Source organism: Dromaius novaehollandiae, chromosome 11 (genome assembly GCF_036370855.1).
Source record: "Dromaius novaehollandiae isolate bDroNov1 chromosome 11, bDroNov1.hap1, whole genome shotgun sequence".
NCBI classification, from domain to species: Eukaryota; Metazoa; Chordata; class Aves; order Casuariiformes; family Dromaiidae; genus Dromaius; species Dromaius novaehollandiae.
In genome coordinates, this window is record NC_088108.1 from 2,489,530 (window position 1) to 2,513,248 (window position 23,719).

A 23,719-nucleotide genomic window follows, 5' to 3' on the forward strand; every position below is an offset into this window, starting at 1 on the left:
GTGATCACAGATCAGCCCACAAAGCCTAGCTTCCATCCTACAATCTATCCGCTCTCTCTTGGAGAAGGAGCTCCAGATCTTGGGACGGCTGCAACAGCTCTGGGAATGGAAAGTTGCCCTCTCTCACCGTGTTTCTGTACGTGCTCCTAAGCTGAGTCCTCACCACCCTCCAGTTCCTTCTCCCAGGCATCACAGGGCATCACAGCCTATGTCTTTATCAGTTTTGTACCAAGTCCCAGTGCCTTCAGCGCAGTGTTATGTGCCCCAGACTTCCCTCACCGTCTCGCAGAGAGCAGTGTTAGCATATTGGTCAGGGAGATGCTCCCACTGGGATGCAGATGTGCTAGTTAGGTCACATTTCTTTCCCTCTGTGGAAATTTCCTTTTCTTCTTGCTTATCCCGAGTCCCTGAACACTGGTGGCAATTGAAGACTTCTCTGCACACCCTTTGCCACCCCAGCTCAATACATGCACGTTCCACCCGTGCCCTTTCTGGGCTCTTCGGCAAATGGTTTCCAGCTACGAGGTTGGTGTCTGGTGACTCCAGGCATTTCTGCCATCTTGGAGACTTTTTTCTCCTTTTTCTTCTTTTCTGCCTCTGCTCCTGGGCCATGCAGGCCTATCTGGTGCCCCCCAGTGAAGCCTCAAGGGACCCTTGGCCACTCCAGCTTCCTGCAGTCCCTCTGCTCCATCCCCACTAGAGGCATGGACTGGGGCAGGGGGTCCCTGCTTGGTAAGGGAGCTGCTGGCAAGCACCACATGGCTCTGTCACACCTCACCACCCTCTCCGGCGGTGGACAGACCGGCCAGGCCTGGGGGCTGTGACCACCTTGGAGGTGCTTGCTGTGGACCTGTGGGTGGCTCTTGGCCTCTGGGGCCCCCAGGAGGGGGGCAGAAAGCACTTTCAAGAAACACAGGCAAGTGTGTCCTAGTGAGGTGCTGGGGGAAGGAAGGACTAGCCGGGGCGGGGGGGGTGCGGGGGGCGGGTAGCCTCACCCATGCTGGGCTACCTGCCAGGAGACCAGTGGGTCCAGGAGGGTGGCCCATGGCGGTGAGGCAGCTGGGGAGGCACCCCGGGAGGGTGTCCAGGTGCTCTGCGGGGAGAGGTGGGTGCCCCGGGGTGGTGGCAGAGGGCGGGTGCCCGGTGGGATGGGTGCCTGCAAGAGTGGCCCGTGGTGCTGGCGGAGCGGGTGCCCGGTGGGATGGGTGCCTGCAAGAGTGGCCCGTGAGGGTGGCAGAGGGTGGGTGCCCGGTGGGATGGGTGCCTGCAAGAGTGGCCCGTGAGGGTGGCAGAGGGTGGGTGCCCGGTGGGATGGGTGCCTGCAAGAGTGGCCCGTGAGGGTGGCAGAGGGCGGGTGCCCGGTGGGATGGGTGCCTGCAAGAGTGGCCCGTGAGGGTGGCAGAGGGTGGGTGCCCGGCGGGGTGGGTGCCTGCAAGAGTGGCCCGCGGTGCTGGCGGGGCGGGTGCCGCGGGGGAGCCGGGGGTCCGGCGGGGCAGGTGCCCGGGGGCAGCAGGGCAGGTCGCGGGGCCCGGGGGGTGGCAGGGGGCCGCGGGAGGCCCGCGGCGGGCGCCCGGCGCGGCGGGTGCCCGGCGGGCGGCTCCGGCGGGCGGCGGCGGCGGCGGCGGCGGCGGCGGCGGGGCGGGGTGGCGGCGGGGCGGGCGGCCGTGCGCTCGGGGCCGCGTTACCAATCAGCGCGGCGGGCGGGCGGGAGCCGGGCCGGGGCAGGGGCGGCGCGGGGCGGGCGGGCGCGCGGAGCGGTGCGCGGCGCTCGGCAGCCGGGCGCGTCCTGCCGCCGCTCGCCCCTCGCAGCCCCGGCAGCGGCCGTGTGCGAGGCGGCCCCGGCGGGCCGTGCCGGCGCGCGGGGGCCCGGGATGTCCTCGTCGCCCGCGGAGGAGTGCCGGTCGCCCGTGGGGCTGGACTGCTGCAGCTGCTGCCTGGACTTGGCCAACCGGAGCGGGCTGGAGGAGGGGGCCGGGGGCGAGAACAACAACCTGGGCAGCCCCACCGTGAGCAGCTTCCGGCAGCTGCAGGAGCAGCTGGTTCACAAGAACCTCAACACCGACAAGCTGAGCTCCATCATGCGCCAGGACTCGCTGGAGCCCGTCGTGCGGGACCCTTGCTACCTCTTCAACCAGGGCATCTGCAACAGGAACATCGACCAGACCCTGCTCTCCATCCTCCTACTCTTCCACAGGTGGGTGCTGCTGGCAGATCCTGAGGGACTGCCAATGCACTGGACACCCCTGGAGCCAGGCCTGGGGTGGTTGTGTGCTCGGGAGCTGGTGGCTGGCAGTGCGGGGGCAAGATTTGGGGCCTGCAGTACCCTGAGCCGGCAGGGGCAGGAGGAGCTGTGTGACTCTGGGGCCAAGTAGGGATGGCAGCGTGGAGGGGTATTAGGTGGGGAGAAGCATGAGCAGCCATGTGTGGCAGGGAGCCCAGTCCACTGGCCATGGGTGGTGCCAGTCCGTTCCCTGGGGGCAGGTCTGTGTGGCTCTGCTCACATGATGACCAGTGCTGCTCCTCTGTTCGTTGGTGCCTTGTGTGTCCGGGGAACGACAGCAGCCTCCAGCTGTGTGTCTTGGCCCCTGGACCTTATGTTCATCTTCCTGGCTTCACCTTGTCCATGCAGGCACTGCCTGCGTGGTGTCTTGCGAGGAGATGGGCCGCCTGTCGCTCAGGAAACAGATGTGATGCCACCCTTTAGAGTTAGTGGGAAGCTGGGGAGGGAACCGAAGAGTCCTGCTGCCGGGTCCTGCTCTTTCAGCAGCTTCTCTGCCCCTCCCTGGAGTGCACTGACTAGTGACAGATTTGGCCAGGGTGGTATTTCCCAGCGCTGGAAAGTGACTCTGACCATGCTCCAGCTGCTTCGACTCAGCTCAGAGAAGGCTCCTCTGGGACGGGGCTGCATGGTCCTGAGCAGCAGGACATGCTCTGAGCTGGTATCATCCACTTGTGTGAGGGCTGGGCTTTACCCTGCCAATGTCAAGGCTGGGGAAGGCAGGAGCCTGGGATCCCTCCCTGCTCCCCTGGTCTGGCATTGCAGGCAATGCTCCACCACAGAAGAGGAGACTGAACGGCGGTTCCCCAGGGTTGTGACCCCGCAGGGCTTTCAGGCCCTGGAGATGGGGGACCCCAGGCCTGGGGAGGGAGACAGAGCTGTCTCTGGTCCTGCACTCCCGGCTCCAGCTCTGGGTAGGGACTGACCCTAGTGACCAGCTAGTGGTCACGCTGGAGGGCTCAAGAGACACGCAGTGGACACACTGTGCTGGAGGCCAGTGGACCCAGGGCTCTCAGGCTTGACGTTGGGAAAGCTGAGCTTGCCTAATGGCAGTGAGGACCCCCCAGCAGGAGTGTGCTGTAGTATGTAGCAGGTAGCAGTTCCCGGAGCTGCGTGTGGCTTCAGAATGTGGGACACATGCCCTCTCCCAGGGCTGGGGGCTGAAAGGGTATGTGGGCCTGTGGGTGTGCATGTGGCAGGTGTCTGTGAGACTGGCAGGGCGCATGCTGGCTCTGGGGCTCATTCCTCCACTGTGGCTGGGGTGTATGGCAGCACCTACGCATCTGTAGACAAAGCGCCCAGCACCTCACCATCTCCTTCCCTCCCGCACACACATGCACCTGTAGGCGTACTCACTCGCTTACCCTCCTGGGCTGTGCACATTCATGCAGGCCACCCCTCGTGCCAACATATGCTCCGCTTGCACAGTGCAGGAAGGCAGGTGGGCACACGTGGCTGCCCCATGCGCGCGAGCCACCCAGGATGCGTGCACACGCCTCCTCTCTGAAGCCAGCATCTCACGCTGAGCAGGCTGCTTGTTTAGAGCCATTCTCGATGGAGACGCTCTTCCTGCACTTACATAACTTGGAGCTGCCTCTCAGGTGGGAAAGGAGGGGCCAGGCTGCCCGCCAAGGCAAACGGCATCAAGCCCAGGCTCCCAGCTGCACAGAGAGGCGAAGACGGCTCTCAGCTGCAACCCACCCAGCCAAGACAAAAACGGGAGTGAGCGAGGCAGAGATTTCCCCTTGCTCCAGGAGACTGAAGCCAGTTGGCATCGTGGGCGTGGGAGGGAAGCGAGACACCATCTCCAGCGCAGGCTGCCAGGCTTGAATGTTGGAGCCAAGCATCCGGGTTGCTTCCTTGTGGAAGGCAGTGGTAGGGCCCATGGGTGAGAGGCAGGCGGTAGGGACAAGACCTGCCTGCTTTTGAACTAGTCTCTGCTGGGGCAGGACACACGCTGCTCCTGGTGAGCGCAGAACTCCCCTGCTGTGATAGAGCAGCTCTGCTGTGACCTGCAGGTGCCAGGGGACCAGAGTCTCTCCCCATCTGTGCCCCTCAGTGCTCCACACAGCAGTTTCCAGGTCTGTGCCATAGTGAGTATTGTGTCCTGAGAGACTCTGGTCACTCTTGTTTGTGAAGAGCTGTGCCTAAACTGTGGTAAAAAGATGTGTGGCATCCCTCCATCACGCCGTGCTTCCAGATGCCTCACTGCTAGCCTGGTCTGGAGACACCTTGGATAATCCCACTTTTTCCTTGGGTGGCATAGTGTGTGGAGGCTGGGGCCACTGAAGGCAGATGTACCCACACTTGTGTTTACTGTTGTTTTGCTCCAGCCTGAACTTTCTCCTCCCGGGGAGTGAGCCAAGATACCCAAGAAGTGATAGCATACAAAGCAGGGGATTGTGGGTGCCAGAGGAACACCCCGATAACAGATCTGATAAGGGCACCATTGCTGCTGGCACTGGGGAACCCAGGAGGGTTTGTGTCCCTTGCTGTTGCTGATGTGATCCTACACTGGCACGGGGGGAGGAGGTCTTGAGGATACACTCACTCATACATGGCCAAAGTCCAGTATAACATGGGAGACCAAGCAGATCTGGAACCAGGCTCTAGCTCCAGGGGCGCTGCAGATAGTTCAGCCCATGATGGATCAAGCCCTGGGCTCTGCAATGGGGTTAGATCAGTGCTGGAGGCCTCAGGAGAATGTGTATGCTGCATTTCTGACCTGTCTCTGTGCATTTCCCTGGCTGGGTGGTCCGTACTTGGCTCTCTTCTCTTGGCTTTCCGCAGGGATGCTGTGAGGGATGCATAAGGTAGAGATGATCCAGACCACTTGCACCCATGGCTGGCACTCCTGCAGGAAATCCTCTTGCTAGGAGAGTGTATAAGGTCCTGCTTGAAAAGGGCTTCTCCCCTCCATGCCTTACATGTAGCCTTGTGAACTGCTGAGAGGGGAGGCCTGGGCAGCACAAAGGAGCCAGGGTAGCAGGGGAACACCAAGCATAGGGAGGCTTCCTACTGACATGCTTGGTGGGCCACTCTGCTGGGGAGACCAGACACACATCTGGAGTGTGGAGACATCCACAGGAGTTGGAGCTGTGGGCACACAGGCCACAGATCTCAGCCATCTCTTAACTCCACGGTGCCAGCATTATCCCAAGATCGCTCATCTAAGAACCACGTGCAAGTCTGAACAAGCGTGGGACGGGGAGAATGGCACCGCAGCCCCATAAGGTGCGCGTGACCGCGTGGCACCTTTCCCAAGGCTGGAGGGTGGTGAGGACAGCTGGCAGTGCTGGAGGGGGCTAGCGCTGCAGAGGGAGCACTGCACCCTTGCCTCCCTGGTGCTGGTCCTTGCAGGGTGTGCTCTGGTGTGTGATTCAAGCAGGGCTCCACCTGGTTCCAGGGGTGGGGAGAGGAGATGTGTGCCAGCCGCTCGCCCACGTCAACCAGCCCGTGCCAGGTCTCCTACCCAGCCTCTCCCAGGGTGTCAGGATAAGATCTGGTAGCCTGGCCAGCCTGTGCCCCATCCTGCTGCAGGCAGTAAGCTGAGATATCTGCCTCACCTGACCCTCTCCCAGTGCTGTGAGACCAGCCGCTCCACCTAACAGGATGGGCAGTGGCACTTTGGTCTGAGCCGTGAACAGGGCTGGGGGGCCACCTTCCTCTGGGCCCCAGGCAAGCAAAGGAAATTGCAAGGAGGCAAGAGAGCACAGTCCGGGTGCACAGAGAGGCTGGGAGAGAGGATGGTGCGGACAAGCAGGATAAAACGGTGCAAGAGAAGTCAAGCAGTACTAGTGCTCTCAGGGTAGGGTCAGGCCAGCGAGCAAGAGCTGTCTGGGCAGCGGTGCCAGGGTGGCATTTGGAGCATGGTGCGGCACCACTTGTTCCCGTCCATCTTGTGTCGTTTTGCTGCAATGATTCAGGAGAAGGAGATGGAGCCAGCGTTTAAAGGGCACCGCTGAGCAGCGGGGCCGGGGAGCACATTCCAGCATGGAGAGTGGGCCGTCCAGCAACAAGGAGGCTTTGACTGGGAGGGGGGCTGCGCGCAGGAGCACGTGTGAGCGTGAGAGAGGTGTGGGTGTGAGATTGTTCTGCCGGGACAGAGTTCCCTTGGGTTGGTGTGCTCTCCCAGTCCCCGCAGGGCAGATCTGGCCTGGGAGGTGGCTGTGAAAATGACCCTTCCCTCCCTGCACCAGTGCACGGAGGGTATTTGTTTGCTTTGTTTGCTCATGGAATAGAGCTGCATGTGGCCCTGCCTGACTCGTGTCCTGTAGCAAGGCTTGCCGAGCCCTACAGACTGCTGAGATTCTAGGGACACTGGAGACCTTTCACTTGGCCTTGGCTCAGGGAGTAGCTGACCCCAGTGCGCCCAAATCCTCCTGTTGCCTGAGAGATGGTGGGCAGCCAGGTGCAGACCTGTCTCCTGTGCCCACCTTGGTTTCCATTGCAGGCATCCTGCTGCCCTGGGACTCACCCCAGCGAGACCTGGAAGGGCCAGGGCACAGAGCGGTGTCCATACAGGCCAGGCTTGCAGGGATCTTTGGTCAGGGCAGGGGAAGCCCGGCAGCAGTGAGCTCAGGCAGTCGGAGCAGGAGCTCCCTGCTTGTTACTCAACACAGTGTTGTCTGCGCAGGGCTGGGCTGAGCGCAGATTGGTGGAGAAGGCCCCGGGGAGCCGAGGGGGAGGGAGGCAAGGACCAGCACATGGGCAACATGTGCAGCACCACAGAGGCTGGAGCAGAGCGTGCAAAGGAAGAGGCGGGTCTGCTGGCAGCTGCACAGCTCGGCTGTGCTGCACACTGTGCTCAGAATGGCTCTGCAAGGCTGCTGCCTGGCCATGGCACACATGCCACACTGTGCACATCTCCCCAAGCCACTGTATGCCTGACACTGGCTGGTACCCTGAGATCCAGCTCACCCCAGAAAGGAGGTTCCTTAATCTGCCTTGGAGCTTTGGAGAGCCCTGCTCAACACCTCTTGCCCATCAGGGTGAAGCCAGGTGCCTCTGGCTGCAAGGCTTTGCCATTTGGCCAAGGGGAGCTGGCACAACCAAGCTAAAATCCAGTGATAGTAATGCCAGCTGTACAGAAATCTGTCATCTTGGCCTTCTGCTAATGCTCAGACACTGCATGTCCGTCAGGGCACCTGGACAACTCCAAGCAGGCAGGGCGTAGGTGCCCCAAGGCTAAGAGGCAGGCAGGTATGGGCAACACAGTCTCATGGGGGAAATGATTACTGGGGTTTATTTCAACAGGAAGTGTGAGCCTCTGAACTCTAGGTTTGGAAGTGACTGGAGGGGGCTGGAGCCAGAGCAAGCCACAGGGGTCCCACAAGGTGGGACCATCCTGGTGCTGATGCTGGCAAGGGTTGCCTTCTGTCCCCCCAGGACCTCTGCAGGGCTGGTAGCATTGAGGGGCTCAGACGGTGTCACTGGCTGTGCTGCTCCTGAGGAAGGGAGAGGGGTGTATGGTGCTGTGCACTCCAGAGAGCCGTTCCACAACAAGCAGCTGGAAAGCCAGAGGCCTGGAGCACCTGTGATCAGACCCCAGAGGAAAGGGGGTATCCTACGCCTTGAACATTTTGCAGGCACTTGGTGCTTCCCCTGGCTAATGACATCCTGGCAGGTTTGGGGAGAGGATATTACACCTGGGCGCAGTCAGGTGGGGTGTAGCCCAGTGCCCAGTGTGCCAGGTCTCACAGGGCAAGGTACACCAATGCTCGCAGTGGCAGCACATCTCAGCATCATGGCAGCCTGGCCTCTCCCTGCCCGGCTGGGCCTCTCAGTCCTGCCCTGCAGCCTTCAACTATCTGTGCCTGGAGCTAAGGAAGTTGGGCTCATGGTCTCAGAGCCACCATGCTGGGTAGATGCATGCCAAGCACCAGCCTGGGAGGCACTAGGAAGCCATCCACTGAGTGTGCCGCCTCCAGCAGTGAGCAGGGGAAGATTCACCCAGAGTCCAGCTTGTGACAGTGACCCGGATTCACAGCTCCAAGCTTTAACTCCGGTTCACTGGGCATAAAGGGATTGAAAGGCTTTTATTGTGATGGGCAGAACATCCTGTCCCCCTACTGAATAGTCCAAACAGCTTGCAAAGAGCAACCTGGCACCTCCACTGCTCTTGGCACTCTGGTGCCCAGGGAGACTGGAGCTGCTGTCACCAGCTAAGAATAACCTCTAGTGCAGGCAGCAAGTGTGGCAGGCCACCAGCCAGCCCACGGCGCCATTACAGGCACATCTCAGCGTGCTGTGGCACTGTGAGAGACACTCTGTGGGCAAATCTGTGCCATGCCTCAGGGGACAGCGTGTCCTGATCCTGGAGCATCCCAAGGCTGGCCAGTACTGCGGAGCTGGGCTGTGGACTGGGGCTGGCCTGGCGGGGGAGGCTTTTACAGCTTATCCAGCATCTCAGCTCCCACCAGGCATGTGGCACAAATGTGGGTGCAATGGGCAGTGACCATGCCCTTGGGTCCCCCGAAGCTGGTGGTAGGGCATTCCCATGGCAGTGAGACCAAGGCGCAGCTGTCCGCCGAGTGCCTGCAGGGTCCCTATGGCCTGCCAGACTGCTTGGAGGGGCTTGATTTCACCCAGCCACATTGCAGGCTGGCAGTTTCCAAACCGGACCCCTTGCAGAGCCTTTTGCAGAGGCAGAGGGGTTCAGGGCACACCCCATATGGCTACATATTGGCAGGCCTGGCAGGAGCTTGTGTGCACAGGGAATATGACCGTGACATGTGTATATGCCTGGTGCCCATGCCATGATTTGGCTCACCCAGTGGGGCTACCAAGGCGAGAGCGGTTCCGGGGGATCCAGCACTTGGGAAATGAATGAAACCCCCATTTGTGGAGCAGAGAATATCCTGATGTTCCTGGTGGGGTGGTGTGTGGCTGGGTGTATGTGGGTGAAGGCCAGAGAGGTATTAAAGACTGCAATCTGTCCCAGAGCCAGGGTTTATGGATAAGCGCCAAGTTATATTTATCCAGGCGCTGCACATTGCTGGCTTTTGGATAGGAGTTTGTCATACTCTGTCTGTGTGTTTATATATATATATTGGAGGGGATTTTGCTGCAGAATGACTCTGGTGGCAGATCTGAAGCCCAGGGGCCCAGCTCTAGTCTATGTCCTGCTGACCTCTCAGCCCCGTGTTTGGGATGTGATCCAGTCCTCGCAAACCCCTTTCTGCAGCTCCTCTGGGGAAGGCAGCCCTGCCCAGGCTGCAGTGGTGTGGCCAATGCAATCTAGGAGGACAAAGCAATTTTTTTCCGTGGCCCAGCCATTCCCACGGCTTTGTGTGAAACCATCCTAGTGATAACCCTGCAACCCCGAGCAGAACTGCTCCGGGCTGTTTGGAGGCTGGGGATAGTCTCAGGCCATTCCCCAAATGCTGGCATGTGCCAGGTCACGGCTGGTGGCCCAGACTGGACACGTGGAGGCCACAGTAGAGCTGCAGGTACACGTCCTGCCAATGGCTTATTGTCTTTCTTGTTGTTATTGTTCTGAAATGTCAGCAAGGCAATGATTTTAACGAAGTGTCCTCAGTTCAAAATGCCCGGGATTCTTCGCAAAGGCCAGGCGGGGTATTAATAACAGGCTCAGCTGAAACTTTGCAGCTCCAGCGCACGTCCTTGCCTGACCTTCTCCAGAACGGCTTGTTTGTGCGTCGGCAGAGCAGCGGCCTCTCGGCTCCTCTCCCATTCCTGAGCCCCAACAAGGTTGTGCCTGGCTGAGCTTCACACGCTCTGATGTGCCGCGGGGCCTGGCCGTCTGGCAGAGCTCTGGGGAAGGGGCTTTCAGGGGCTGATGAGGCTCCCTCCAGCGCTGAGCATCCCCATCTGCCCGGGCAGGAGAGTGCAAAGCCCAAGTGCCTTTGAGAGAGGAAGGGGAAGTATTCAGGGGGTTGCTGGAAGACCAGCTAGCATGGGCTAGAAGAGCAGCATTTGACGTACGGGCACAGGGTGTCGATGTGCTGCTCTCTCCCAGCTTCCCAGCCTCTGTTCTCTCATTACATAACAAACTGCTCTCCAATTAGAGGGCTGGACACTCCCCGCACACCGCAGGGCAACAGCTGCCAGCACCAAGCGTGTCTCTGCACGGCCCACTCCCTCCTGTGAAATGGCCCAGAGGTTTCCTTCCACGGATGCCAGAGGCCCTGCCTTGGGATTCCTCTCTCCGTGAGCATCCTCCGTAGGAAATGCATGGTCTGAGAAGCGTCCCTCTGTCTCTTGAGGGCTGGAAGGCTGCTCTGCCTGCCTCCCCCATCCTGCCCTGTGCTCCCAGGCAGGCTCAGAGCTTGGCTGGCCTGGCTGTGCACAGACCCCAGCAACTTGGGGAGTGGCACAAGCGAGAGGAGAGACGGTGCCTCGGGCTGCTGTGTGGGGCCCTGGGGACTCCTGCCTTGCACAGAGGTGCCTGTCCTGCAGGACACGTACCCATCCTTGTTGCAGAGTCATCCCAAACAGAGGTGTGTGCTCTGCCTCGCCAGTTGGTGATCCCAGGAAAAGCCGGCTCTGTGCCAGCAAGGGGGCTCTGGGAGGGCAGTGCCAGGGCTGGCATCTCCCCTGCCCACAGTGCACTCTGGGGCTCAGGGGCACTGCGTAGCTCTAGCACTGTGAATGGTCGCTTTGGCATCACAGCCATGTCTGCTCTTTCCCTGGTTCCCCAGCTGTTCAGTCAAATCGTGCTCCCAGCTAGTCGGGGTGGTGTCCACTCTCTAGAGCAGGACCAAAATCAGACCAGAAGAGGGCTATAAAATAAAGGCTGGCCTGAAGTTCACTGTCTCGCCTGTAACAAGATCTGCAGGGCAGGGGATGAGTAATTGAAGAAGGTGATAACACATAGTCAGGCTATGGGACTCCTTGATACTCCTTGCAATGCTTACTGCCTGGACAGATTTGTGCATGAAAACTTAGCTAACGGCTGTTTAATCAACCCATCCTCCTTGGGGCTGGGCATCCCTGACCTGCTGGAGACTGGGAGCATGTCCTGGGGATGTCTGTGCTCTCTCCCCACCACTGGCCACAATTCTTGTGGGAACCCCTCTGGGCTGATGGCTGGGCTCTGCCTTACTGGCATGTTCCCTCTAGGTGGTTGTAAGACCCTGGCAGGAGCGTGGTGTATAGGCCTATCCCCTTGGCATGATGCAGACTGTCCCAGCACACTGGGACAAAACTGGCTGGGCTATTTCTGCCCAAGCTGTCGCAGGCATCTGCATGGTGCTGTTGTTGCCCAAAACCAGGCAAGGCATTAGATTACGCTGCACAGTTCAGCGCCAGCAATAAGCAGATAAGTCTTTTTTTTTTCGCTTCTCTGCTCACCCCAGCGTGCAGTGTACTGGGGAAGCCACGGCTTCGAGGACTTCCTATTTACAGCATGCATGACAGTTAAGCTGGCAGGGCAGTGCCACAGGGAGGGCCCTGCCGGGGCCACAGCAATCCTGACCACCCCTCCCCACACTGCCCAGGGCTGGGGTTTGGGCAGCTGCTCCCGGGGTGCTTTGGGGGACAGGGGCAGGGGAGAAAGAAGGGGGCCAGTGACGAAGTTAGAGAGAGAAAGGAAAATTGCAGCTCTCAGCAGGCCGGCGCTGGGGTGTGCACTCGCACGCCAGAAAACACAGAACTGGGAGTACTGCCAAGTACCTTTATCAGAGGAAACAGGCCGCCCAACAGCTGGACATGGGAGCCTGCCAGCTGCCTCCCTCCTCCCGCCCCACAGCTTCTCCAGCTCAACAGGTTGGAGGAGTCCCCATGCCGCAATCTGTGCCAGTGCCTCACAACCCTGCGTGGGTGGCAGTGGTTAGGAGGTGGCAAGTCCCCTGCCCATGGCTGCCAGTGCTCCCCATATCACTGTGGCCCACAGGAGCTCTCACTGGCTCAGTCGCTGCGTGGCAGTGGTGAAGGGAGGGGAGATGACAGGTTCTGCATCTGCTTTCCCCATTGCAAACCCTCCCCAGGTTTCCAAAGGCCATGACTGCACTATGCCGCTCTCCCTGTTGCTCTAGGGTCCTCTGACCTTGCCAGCCTGTGTGACCCAAAGGACAGTGGGCCTGGGCTAGGTCTGGCAATGCCAGCAGCACCAGGGGCTCGGATGCCTGCCTGAGCGCTTACAGACGGTGTAGCCAGCAGAGACTGCCTTCTGCTCTAGAGCAGCAGATGCCCAGGGTTGAGGGGTTTATGGGCTCTCCAGTGCTATGGTGGGCACAAACCAGGTCCCCATGCCGTGGGACTCCTGGCTGCATAGGGCAGTCACCGGTCATGCACAGCTTCTGGAAAGAGAGAGTGGAGCCATCGGTAGTGCCAAGTCTGCAGTAAACAGCTTGGCCAGGACACACCGGTCCTCAGGACAAGGAAACAAGAGCTAGCCAACTGGCTCCGTGCTAGCGCTTGGTGCACTCCAGCATCCGGCAGCTCTGGGCCTGCAGCACTAGCTACCAGCACACCGGCCCCATGCCAGTGCTGCAGGGCAGGCGGGGGGGCATGCTGGGGGCTCCAAGTTGAGCTCCCAGGAGCAGGACTGCCAAGCAGAACAGCAGATGACACCCTCCTGGGGACATGGCTACCCACTTGCCTATGACCCCTGTCATCGCCTCTCCCTCCCCATCACCAGGCAGGATGGGGCTCCACACCGACTTGCCCTGCACCCAGCCCTTCCCAGATCTGATCTCACAAGCCTCAGTTGTTGCCGTCGTCCCCAGCCACCCCTCCCTCAGCTCCTCCATGGTACTGCTGGTTCTAGCACTGTCATCCTCAGTCCCCTTGGCCAGCAGGGCCACGGCTGCAGAATTTCCGGCTATCAATGGCAGAGTTTTCTTAGCTGCATGTTTGCAAGCTGTGGCTTTTGCTCTCCCCCACCCCCCGCTCTGACCCTTTAAACCAGAGATCTTGCTTTGCTGAGCAGCCTGGGCAGCTTTGGCTCTGTGCCTTTCCCGTATTGCTCTCCAGCGTCTCAGAGGCCAGGCAATAAACATTTCCCACGCCTCGGACCCTCTGAAGGGCCTTCCTCCCATTGAACTGAGTCCTTGGAAGAGAGCAAGCCAGAAACGCTGCCATGGAGCAGCTAAAAGGGCCTTGAGCTGGGGGGAGAGCACAGGCTGGGGAGAGGTGACTCCTCCTCGCATCACGTGCCATTCCTCCAGCTCCATTTCCAGAGCTGACCACCACGAAGCCGACTGGGCATGGGCATCCTTTGGCATGTGACACCGCAGTAGCCAGCACGGGTTCAATGCAGGAGGCCCAGTGCGATGGCATGTCTCATCTCTGCCCCCTCAAGCCTTGGCTGCAGATGGCTCAGCCTCCCCTTGCCTGCCTGGGGACCACGGGCACTGGGACACGTGTCCCAGCCTGCAACCCTCTGGGGCTGAGCACATCCTCTAGGTGTGGGGCTCCAAGAGGGAAGAGGGCTAGTCCCAGCCCCGAAGGAGTGTGCAATGGGGGCTGTATTGTCACTTGCTCTGGCCATGGTGTGTGCCGCATCCTTACCTAACAGGCAGGCTTAACCCTTTGGCAGCTGCAACCCAGCTGCATTCATGCCTCTGCATCTTCTTGGGAATGAGGAAGGAGTTGTTACTAAACATCTTTCCCCGGGCAATTGGGGCTGGCATCTTTGGGGCCGAGGCACGGCACAGTGTGTCTGTTGAGGGGCTGCTAGTAGCTTTGGGGTTTCCTGCAAGCCCGGCTGCTGGGGAAGGAGCAAGCAGCTGGTGTCACCACCTCTCAGAGCTGCTCCATTACAACCCCCTTTCTCTTTTTTCCCCTCGGAGAGCGCAACAATGAGTATCACAATTGCACTGCACAGTGGCTGCTGTTATTGTTCCCAGAATAACCACAGGCACGAGCCGGGGCCTGGCCTGACAAACCTCCCTTTGCTGTAGGCATGAGGCAAGATGCTGTGCTGCTGCCTCGGGGATATGGCTCACACCTCTAGACCCTCTCGCCCAGCCTGCTTATGGGGTGCCTGTCACCATGGCCTCAGGTGTCATTGGGCAGCACCAAGTCCACAGCCCCCTGCTCCTTAGGAATTGAAAGGGGGGGGGGGGTGTTGCTGTGCTGCTGCCTGGCCACAGCGGGCCCCGGAGGTGCACAACAGGGGTGGTGGGAGAGGAAGCTGATCCCAGCAGCCCTGCTGGAGTGGGGCCAGCGTACTGGGAAGGCTGTCTGACGGGGCCACAGGGGGCTGGGAAAGGGCCCCTCACTGCTCAGGGCGCAGCTGGAGTCCTGCGCAGGGCTTGTTGCATATGCTGCCGGTGGCCCCTTTCCTGCCCCTGACCCATTCCTTCTCAGCTCATCAGCGGGGTGTTGCTGGTCCTATTCCGGATGTGCAGTGGAGTCTAGTGGTGAGAGCTGGGGGCCAGGACTCTTGGAACCTGGTCCCAGTTCCACTGCTACCTCTGGGTCACAGGAGAAGTGGCCTTCCCTCATCTTCCACCTCGTGCTTCAGTATCCCCCTCTGTAGACTGCCCAGACAGATCCCAGCCATGCAGCCTGGGGGCCTGGTGGAGAGCAGTGAGCTGCTGCTCTTGCCGCTGGGCTGTGATGTGGAGCCACAAAGGCACCTGGGCTGGATTGGTAAAGCCTCATGGGTCGGGGGTCCCTCGCTCCTGCATGAAATGATGGCTGGCCTGCCCACAGCCTGCACGCCTGACACTGTGCATGCACGTGTGTGTCTGTGTGATTCATGAGTCAGGGCAATGCGTGTGTATGGGGGGAGGAAGCATTTGCAATGCATGTGCAGGATGCACCTGCGTGCATGCAGGAGGTGGGTGCATCGGTACGCATGCAGGTGCATGCGTACGCAGAGCGCATGTGTATGAGGGTGCAGCGTGCATGCCCATGCAGGCTTCAATGTGCACACGTGTGCATGCAAGGTGCGTGCGTACGTGTGTGTGTGCACGCAGGGAGTGCATGTGTATGCCTGCCAGCTGCATGCATGTGCAGGCATGTGCATGCAGAGTGCATGTGTATGACTGGTCAGGAAGCATGCCCATGTGGGCTGGAAAGCATGTGCATGCAAGACACAGGTACATGTGCATGTGTCTGTGTGGCTTGCAAGGTGTTCCCATGTTCGTGTGCATCTGTTGACATGTCCATGGGGTGGGTGCAGCAGAGGGGACATCCCCCAGGTGGGTGTGCAGGTCAGAGGCGTGTGTGGAGCTGCGGGGCAGCAGGCTGCAGGTATCGCTGTTGAGGCTGTGCCAGCAAGAGCAGGCAGTCCCCGTGCTGGCCTAACATGCAGGAGGGACCTGCCCCCAGCCAAGTGCAGTGAACCCCCCTCCCCCCCCCCCCCCCCAGAGGGTGGAAAGCTGGCTGGCTGGGTTGGGAAGTCAATGTGGCTCATGGAGAAGCAGAACTGTGTGAGCACATGGGCTCCTGCCAGGGGTTCCTGGGCTGTGTGGAGCCCACCAGAAATGTCAGGAAGGGGGCACTGAAAGCAATCACTGGATGTCCCCTGGCCTCCTTGGAGGTGTCACTCATAAGATGAGTCCGTGGATACCTCCAAAAGGTGTCCTTCTAGGAGGGCTAGGAGAAGGGGATGGAGTGTGCTGGCTGCATGCCCAGGGCAGTAGCCCCTTGGTTCCTGCTGTGTCACATATTCAAGTGTGTTGGAGGGGAGAGAACAGCCTCATGCACCTGTATCCCAAAATAGCATCCCTCACCTGGGCATCTCATAGAGGACAGCAGCATCCTCCCCAGTCTTACAGCTGAGAAACCCAGGCCGCAGGGCAGTGACAGCCATGCCCAGGGGCAGCTGACGGGGCAATGGCAGAGCTGGGAAACATCCCAGTTCCCTCACTCTCAGCCCACTCACTCTTTCCACTAGATCCCACTGCCAGTGAGGGATTTCAGATTATGGAAGCTCATGCCAAGTGCCTTTGCCCTGATCCCAGCCTCTCTGCTGGGACAAGGGCTGTGCTTATTGCGTCCTACTGCCTCTCTGCAGGGCTCAGCCAGCCGATGGCCCAGCAGGCCTCCCTTTCAATCCCAGCACCCGGTACTGATATCCTTGCTGGCTGGGCTGACTGCCCTCCTAGAGCTGGGCAGAGCCCAGGAGGGACAGCAGAGAAGTAATTCACTTACCTCTGTTTGTTTTTGCAATGGTCCCAGCCCCGAGGGAAAAATATTTGAGGTGACAGAGCTGAACTGATTTCCTCTTAAAATGCTGCACTGCCATGTTTCCCTCTTTCACTCCAGTGGTCTCGGAAATAGCAGGCTTCTTCCCAGTGTCAGGAAGGGGTTGGGCAGGGCCCGGGATCCCCTGAGTGGTGCCGGGGTGGGTGAGCACCCCTCAAGACTTGTAATAGTTTCGGACTTTCCTTTGGGAAGGGGCCTGGAGCAGGTCTTGGAGTACTCTGCAGTGGGGATGTGTCTGCAGCATGGGAAATAGAGCAGTGGGGAAACTGAGGCCCAGTTGTCAGCTGTCAGACACCCCAGGCAGCTGACTCGCATGGCAGAGCCGGGAAGGAGCGGTGGACAAGGTCCTCATTATAACGAGGATTTTCCTAATTTACCTAGGAGGGGTGTCCCAAAGCAGCCACTCAAGGGAATGAGCAGCTGGAGAATCGGGACATGTGAGGATGAGACTGCCTTAGTACACGCCGGGAAATGCCTCCCCCCTTCTTTTCTCACCTCCCAACAGCAAGACAGGATCCTTCTGTGAACTGTGATGGGAAACTGAGTCCCAGAGTAGGGATGTGGCCAGCCTGGGGCCACGGATAGAGCTAGGAGGAGCCCATCCCAGTGCAGGGCTTATCCTTGCAGCCCAGTTGGGGCTCTCTTGGCCTCTGCCCTTGGCGTGGGTGCCCCGGGATGCCATAGCCAAGGGGAGAGGGCCCAGCTGTGCCTCATGGCTGGGGGCCGTCGTCCTGCCCACCACCGGCCACCCCGGGGACAAGCGCTCACAGAGCGGCTTTCATCTGCCTGCGGAGGGGGGCCAGGCGCCCGCTCCCGGCTCGGCACCCACGCGGCTCGGGGTGGCACACTGTCCCGCCGGGTCCTGAAAGGGCTGATTCAGTGCCGCTGAGGTCATCCGCCCGGCGTGTTTACCCCGTGCTCATGTCCCCTCCCTGCCCCGCGGCCGTCGCTGCCGGGGATGCGGTCAGCACCCAGGCTGTTGCTGCCACCCGGCTGGGCCGGGGGGCTGCGGCTGCGGGCAGAGCCGGCGTCGCTCGTCGGGGCGCTGGGCTGCAGCCGGGAGAGCAGAGGGCCCGGAGAGGGGTCGCAGCGCCAGCATGGCCTTCCAGCCGCCATACTCCCCAAGCCTCTTCAAGAGGAGGGACCGGTGAGTAGGGCCTGGCCCGTGGACAGGGAGGGGGGACAAGTGCCAGGCCTCAGCGCAGCAGCAGCGCTGTGGGGACGAGCCCCTGCCTGGTCCCTTTGGCACCGGCCTCCTTGCTCAGCCTCCTGCCCGGCAGTTTGGCACAGACAAGGCCTGCGCTGGCGAGGAGGAATGTGCGTTCTTCCCCAAGCAGACGGAGGGAGGAAAGGGTCTCGGGTGGTGGAAGGTGCCTCCCTGCAAAGCAGGACAGGTTTCCATCGCCATCTCAAGCCTGTATTTCTGGGGGGCCATGAATGTGCCTGGCTGCAGACAGCTCCTTGCCCAGCCAAGGTGCACGTGCAGGGCAACGTCCCATGCAGAGTTCTTGCGTCCTTCGCCGCTCGGGAAACCTGGATCCTCGTCCTGCCCTCAGAGGCTGTGTAAGACATCGTACAGATGTCTTACGCTGCAAGTCATTTTGCTGCACCATGCCTCTGTTTCCCTTTCTGGTGGGCAAATATTCCTCCTCCCGCTCTCAGCCCTTTTCCTGAGGAAGGGGCATGGGAGCAAGAGGCAGCATGCTTGTCTTGTGCCCTGCAGCCTGCGACGGTGCCGAGGAAGGCAGAGATACTGCTGCTGACTCGCCGCCTCAGGCTGTTCTGCATGCTGGCACAGAGCAGCCGGATCTGGGCACCTTTGGCATGGGGGACAATCCCCGGTTCTGGGGTTTCAGGGTCCTTGGCAGCCCATAAACATCTCTGGGGTGGCACTTGCTTCTGCCAGAGCTAACACTGTTGCTGGGTTCGCTTTTTCCCTGATGGAAGGTGCGTGCAGGTAGCTGTGACACTGGGCACGTCAGGCTGCAAGCCCCGCTGCCGGGGTCTGAGCCCCTGTGCTCGAAGTGCCGCCGCATGTCTCAGCTCAGGCCTGCCTGCCAGCCCCAGGGCGGTGGGACAGGACGACTCGGGCACAGGGAGGTGCCCGGCTGCCCCGGCAATGCAGCCAGGCGGCTGGGGAGCTTCCTTCCCGGGAAGGCACCAGCTCCCGCTTCCCAGCAAGGGAAGGGAAATCTCTCCGGCTGCTCTGCTTCCTCTGAGGCTGTGCCCTGGCGTGGGCTTTCCTCCAGGAAGTCTGGGCGCTGGGACGTGGCCGAATTTGGCATCACCTCCTGTCATGGCTTGCTAACGCAGAGCAGGCTCTGCAGGGCTCCGCTCAGAGATAACGGGCACCAGCAGGGATGAAGGCTGGGTGCTGAGCAAAGTACCACCGGGTCCAGAGGGCAGAGATAAGGCTCGGAGCTGGCGGGGCGGACATCTGCGTGCTGGGAGAATGTTGCCTGTGGATGGCAACGCCAATCCAGCCCCCACCATGGCACTGGGGGCCGGGTGCATTTGGGGGGGGGCTTGGCTGAGCCCCACTGGGGGGATAGAGGAGGTGCACTTGCCTTGCTTGTTCCTGAGTCGCCCTGCGGGTGCAGGGTCCCTGATGTGACCATGGCGCTTGCACATACAGGTGCCGCATGCGGGCCACTGCTTGCCGGCAAGCGCAGCACCATCCCGCTGCAGACTCAGGGCACCGGGGTGTGCCCCCCCTCCAGCCCAGCCCCCCCAGCGGGACAGGGCACCCCGTCTCCCTCCCTGGGCAGCTCAAGGGGCAGCGGGGCTCAGCCTAGCCCAGCGCCGGCCTCGCCCTGAGCTGCCTCCCGCTCGGCCCCGAGGAGGGGGCCAGTGCCAGGATCCGGCCCCTGATGCAGCACCGCCTCCGGCCGCCGGGAGGCGGCCTCCTCCGGCTGCGAGGCTGCTGGAGGCGAGGCTCAAAACATGTTTTGGTCGAGGGTTATGTAAGGCCTGGGCGGGCGGGGTTTGCAGCGCCGGGGGCGGCCGCGGCGCCGTTTGCACGCTGTTGAGGGCCTTTCTTTCGTTTTGCACGCCGATTCTCGTTGTGCACACCCGTTCTCGTTTTGCACGCCGATTCTCGTTTTGCACACCGATTGCTTTCCCTTTTTCTTTTGCACGAGTATTTGCAACCATGTCAGGGTCCTGCTGCCCGGGGTCCCCTGCGGCACACGCACCGACACCCCAAATGCAAGACCCCGCCAAGACTGTTTTGCTCCTTTTCTCCGTGCCTAAATGGCAGCCAGGAGAGCTGCCTCGAAGGCTGTAGCGGGGTGCCCGCAGCCGACCCCCCTTGCCCCTTGCATGCTCGGATATGTGGGGGTTGCACAGGAAGTGGGGTGCTGAGGCATGTGGGGGGTGCAGGGACCCGGTGGGCTGCAGAGGAACGGGGGGTGCAGGGAACAGATGGGGTGCAGGGCACTGGGAAGGGATGGGGTGCCAGGACTCGGGGTGCGGAGGAGTAGGGGTGCAGGACTGGATGCAGAGGTGTGCGGACGGGGAGCGCAGAGTCACAGGAGCACGGTGCTGCCGTGCAGGACTGGGGTGCTGAGGCCCGGGGGTGCAGGGCCGGAGCACAGAGGCACCGGGGTGCTGAGCCGGGCTGCAGGGGCGGCGAGCTGGGGTGCAGTGGTGCCGTGCGGGGGTGCCGCACCGGGGGGCGGGGGTGCCGTACGGGACGCCGTGCCGGGGCCGGGGGCTGCGGCACTGGGTGCAGGGCTGCGGCGCTGGCGGCCGGGCTGCAGCGGCGGCGGCGGGAGGGCGGCGGCGGCGGCTGGGCCCGGCCCCCGGTGACGCCGCGTGACGCGGGGCCGCCATATAGCGGGCGGCGGCGGCGGGGAGCCGCAGTGCGCCGCGCCCGTCTTCCGCGCCCCCGCCGTCCGCCGCAGCCATGAGCACCGGCATGTACCAGTCCCCCATGGAGGTGGCCGTCTACCAGCTCCACAACTTCTCCATCTCCTTCTTCTCCTCCCTGCTCGGGGGGGACGTGGTCTCCGTGAAGCTCGATAACAGGTAGGGGCAGCCCCGGTATCGGCCACCCCGCCGCCTTCGGGGCCCGGGGGACGCAGCGCGTTGTCCTCGGCGAAGGGGGGGAGCTGCTTCCTTGCCGCCCCCGGTGCATGCGGCCCGGGGGAGGGGGGGATCGGTGCAACGGTCCCCGGGTTGCCCGGTGCATTCGCCGCGGCGGAGAGGGGGAGCCGGTGCATAACCGCCCTGGGAAGCGAGGCAGGCTCCAGGACTCGCCGCTAACCGCCCTGCCTCTCCGCTCTCTTCCAGCGCCTCCGGAGCCAGCGTGGTGGCCATCGATAACAAGATCGAGCAGGCAATGGTGAGCCGCAATGCTGCCTCGTCCCGGCTGCCCTCGCTCCGCGTGCCCGGGCGCTCCTGCCGCGGCTGCCCGCTCCCCGGCGGGCCGTGGCGGGCAGGGGGTCCTGCTCCCAGCCTGTTGCTGGCAGAGCGGCTCCTTTGTCTGCCGCCCGCAGCTGGCAGAGCTCATTGGCTCCGGCGGCGCCGCAGTGCGCAGGGAGCCCGCCGAGGGAGGGATGGCTCGGTGGACGGGGGGATAGGATACCTGGGAAGGACCCTCTGGGGCAGGGGGATGTGGGGGCAGGCAGTGCCAGGTCCCAGGAGCAGCAGGGAATTACAGCCTGACCTGCTTGGGGGTGCTGGGGGGGTGGGGGGGGGAGACAGGAGGGAGAATGCCTCTGGAGGCACCGAAACCTAAGAGATAGGAGAAGCCTACGGTTGCTTATGGCCCTGGGCTGGTGGAGCCAAGCTCAGTGAGTGCAGAGCCCTGGCTGAGAAGCAAAGGGTGGGGTGGAGAGACCCAGGCTTCGGGAAGGCTCTTCACCCTGCTTGGCAAAGGCTGGGGACGGAGCCCTGCAGGGTAGGGTGGCAACAACCCCGAGGGTATAACCGTTGAGTGATCGGTCTGTTTGTTTGCTTCTTGCAGGATCTTGTGAAAAATCACCTGATGTATGCAGTGCGGGAGGAAGTGGAGGTCCTGAAAGAGCAGATCAAAGAACTGTTGGAGAAAAACTCCCAGCTGGAGCGAGAAAACAGCCTTCTGAAAACCCTCGCCAGCCCCGAGCAGCTGGAGAAATTCCAGTCGCGGCTCCCCACAGAGGTGTTGTGCCCAGAGGAGCAGAGCCCGGGGGCGCCGGCCCCGGCTCAGCATGCCGGGGGCTCTGCGGTATAAGGTGGCTCTGTCCTTGGGGTGGGCAGAGCCACAGAACTCTTTCTACTTAATCTCCCGCAAAGTTGTTTCCGCCTTCATCTTACGGAGGACTGCCAAACCCTAGCACTAGCAGCAGTGCTGAGAGGTGGCCCCCAGGCAACCCCGTCCAGACAGTAGAGCCAGCTGCTGTCTCCTGCACGAAGATGCTCTTCTGCGAGGGAGACGCGGTGCTGCACCAGCAGCTGACCCCCCCCCGTGCGACCTCCCCCTGTGTGCTGGGAGTAAATCTGTGGCCCGGTTGACGTGCCCTTCCTGGGCTCTGCCGAAACCTGGGAGTCTGCAACACACCGGCAGTGCCAGGTGGCCTTTGGCACATGCGTGGGAATACAAGGTTGGAAAAAACGCACGCCAAGTCCTGTGCCTTCGCTGCACTGTGCAGTGGGGGGTCTCTTTCTGGCAAAGACTGATCTTGGAGGAAGACAGTTGTTTAGTGAGAGATACAGATTTGTCCCTCTAGCCACCCAGGAGCATGCTGGAACCAAAACCTGACTTTAAGCAGCGCCGGTGTTGGCAGTTGTGGTATAGTGCATGGCTGTACACACATCAGTGTGGGGATTACAAGGAAAAGCTTGTTTTATTAGTTCAGGTATCTTCTGTAGACATATCTATATATAAACACACGTGAATACAGGTGAGCAGTGCCCACAAGGCCGTGGGATGCCATGTGGCCCTGCCCTGGGCAGATGTGCCCATCTCTGTACAGCTGGGGGATTCGAGTCAAGACTGGAACGGCACGTGGCTGTAACCGGGCGGACAGTGCTGCAAGGCTGCTGCCTGGCTGAAGGAGGGAAGGGTTGGCTCCTTCTGCCGTGCCGGCTGACGTGGAGCCACGGGGCAGCGGCGGCAGCGGAAGCATCTGGACTGAACGCTGGGCAGAGGCGACGGCGGCCCTGGGGGCTCGGCGGGAGCGAGCCGGCGGTTCCGGGCGCTGTGCCTCCCCCAGGCAGCTCTCTGGGAACTGACGGGACGTCCGCTTTGGCGTCAGACTGTCAGAGCAGTGACACAGTTGTGTAAATCTAGGTAGAAATGGCAATAAACTCTACTTTTTTATACACGTAGGCTCCTGGAGCTGTTTGTCCGTGGCCGGGAAGGGGCTGGCGAGGGGGGTGGGTAGGGTTCAGGCAGGCAGTGGGGGTCCTGGGGAAGGTGTTGGCAGCCTGTGGCCCGCTCCCAGTCCCGGGGGCAGATGCGCCAGGGCGGCAGGGAGGGGATGGTGCCGGCGGAGGAATTCGGCGGAGGAATTCCTGCATGCTGCAGACCGGCGCCTGGGTTATGTAAGGAGCTCGTGGGGGCAGGGCTGGCTCTGTTCCTCCCCGGCAGCCTTGCTGGTTCCCCCGCTGGCCCTGCAGGGAGGGAGAGGATGGCTGCGTGCTGCTTTCTCCTCCAGCTCCTCGGATTCAGGCAGCTGGGAAAATCCTGCGGCTCCTCACCTTCGGGGCACACCAGTTCCCCCCTAAACGGCCCTGGCTGGGCCCAGAAGGGATTTCTAAGTGAGAGCAGCCACTCTCTTCCCAGGATGCTGGGGGTGTGGTGGGAAAAGGTGCATTGATCCCATAGTCCCAGGCCAGTGCAGGCAGATTTTCTTCCCCTGTATCATGTCCGTGGCCAGAGCCACTTGCAGGGTGGGCTGCGGGGTGCTTGCAGGGAGGAGGCCCAAGAGCGGTGTGGTACGAGGGCACCAGCTAGCAGGGACAGAGAGCGGGGTGGCTGCCAGGGAGGGGGTTGCAATGGGACAGCTGGAAGCGGTTGAGCTGGGTTTACTCTGGGGGATGAGCTGCTCAGCAGCCAGGCAAGCAGGCAGAGTACCCACCACCCCCTTTTCATCACCCTCTTCCCACAGCTGTGCTGAAGCCTTTGCCTTCCTGGCACTGTGTCCCCACCACCACCCAGCAGTACAGCTCCCAGCAGTGCCACCTCAGCTGGCCTGCTGGGGAAGAGCTCCCAGCTCCCTCCTTCCACCTGCTCTCGGAGGGAATTGGGATGGTTCCTGAGCAGGATGCATCCCAGCCTGTGCCTGGCTTGCTCCCTGTGCTCTGCCCAGGCTGTGCTGAGCCATGCTCAGC

At 61.4% G+C, this 23,719-nt stretch overlaps 1 protein-coding gene across 1 annotated transcript; it reads left to right on the forward strand.

Moving 5' to 3' along the window:
* The first annotated feature begins 1,727 nt into the window (after positions 1 to 1,727).
* On the forward strand, positions 1,728 to 22,708 carry TSC22D3 (TSC22 domain family member 3). The gene is made up of 3 exons (XM_064517998.1): positions 1,728 to 2,194; positions 20,696 to 20,747; positions 21,372 to 22,708. The coding sequence occupies exons 1-3, from the start codon at positions 1,872 to 1,874 to the stop codon at positions 21,615 to 21,617; spliced, it is 621 nt and encodes a 206-aa protein (XP_064374068.1). The 5' UTR covers positions 1,728 to 1,871; the 3' UTR covers positions 21,618 to 22,708.
* Positions 22,709 to 23,719: the final 1,011 nt, after the last annotated feature.

What these genes read in the sequence shown, in the direction of transcription:
- TSC22D3 (XM_064517998.1), top strand. Translation starts at nt 1,872, where the DNA reads ATGTCCTCGTCGCCCGCGGAGGAGTGCCGGTCGCCCGTGGGGCTGGAC. An exon ending in ATCCTCCTACTCTTCCACAG is followed by an intron (nt 2,195 to 20,695) that starts GTGGGTGCTGCT and finishes GCTCTCTTCCAG; the next exon opens with CGCCTCCGGAGCCAGCGTGG. An exon ending in ACAAGATCGAGCAGGCAATG is followed by an intron (nt 20,748 to 21,371) that starts GTGAGCCGCAAT and finishes TGCTTCTTGCAG; the next exon opens with GATCTTGTGAAAAATCACCT.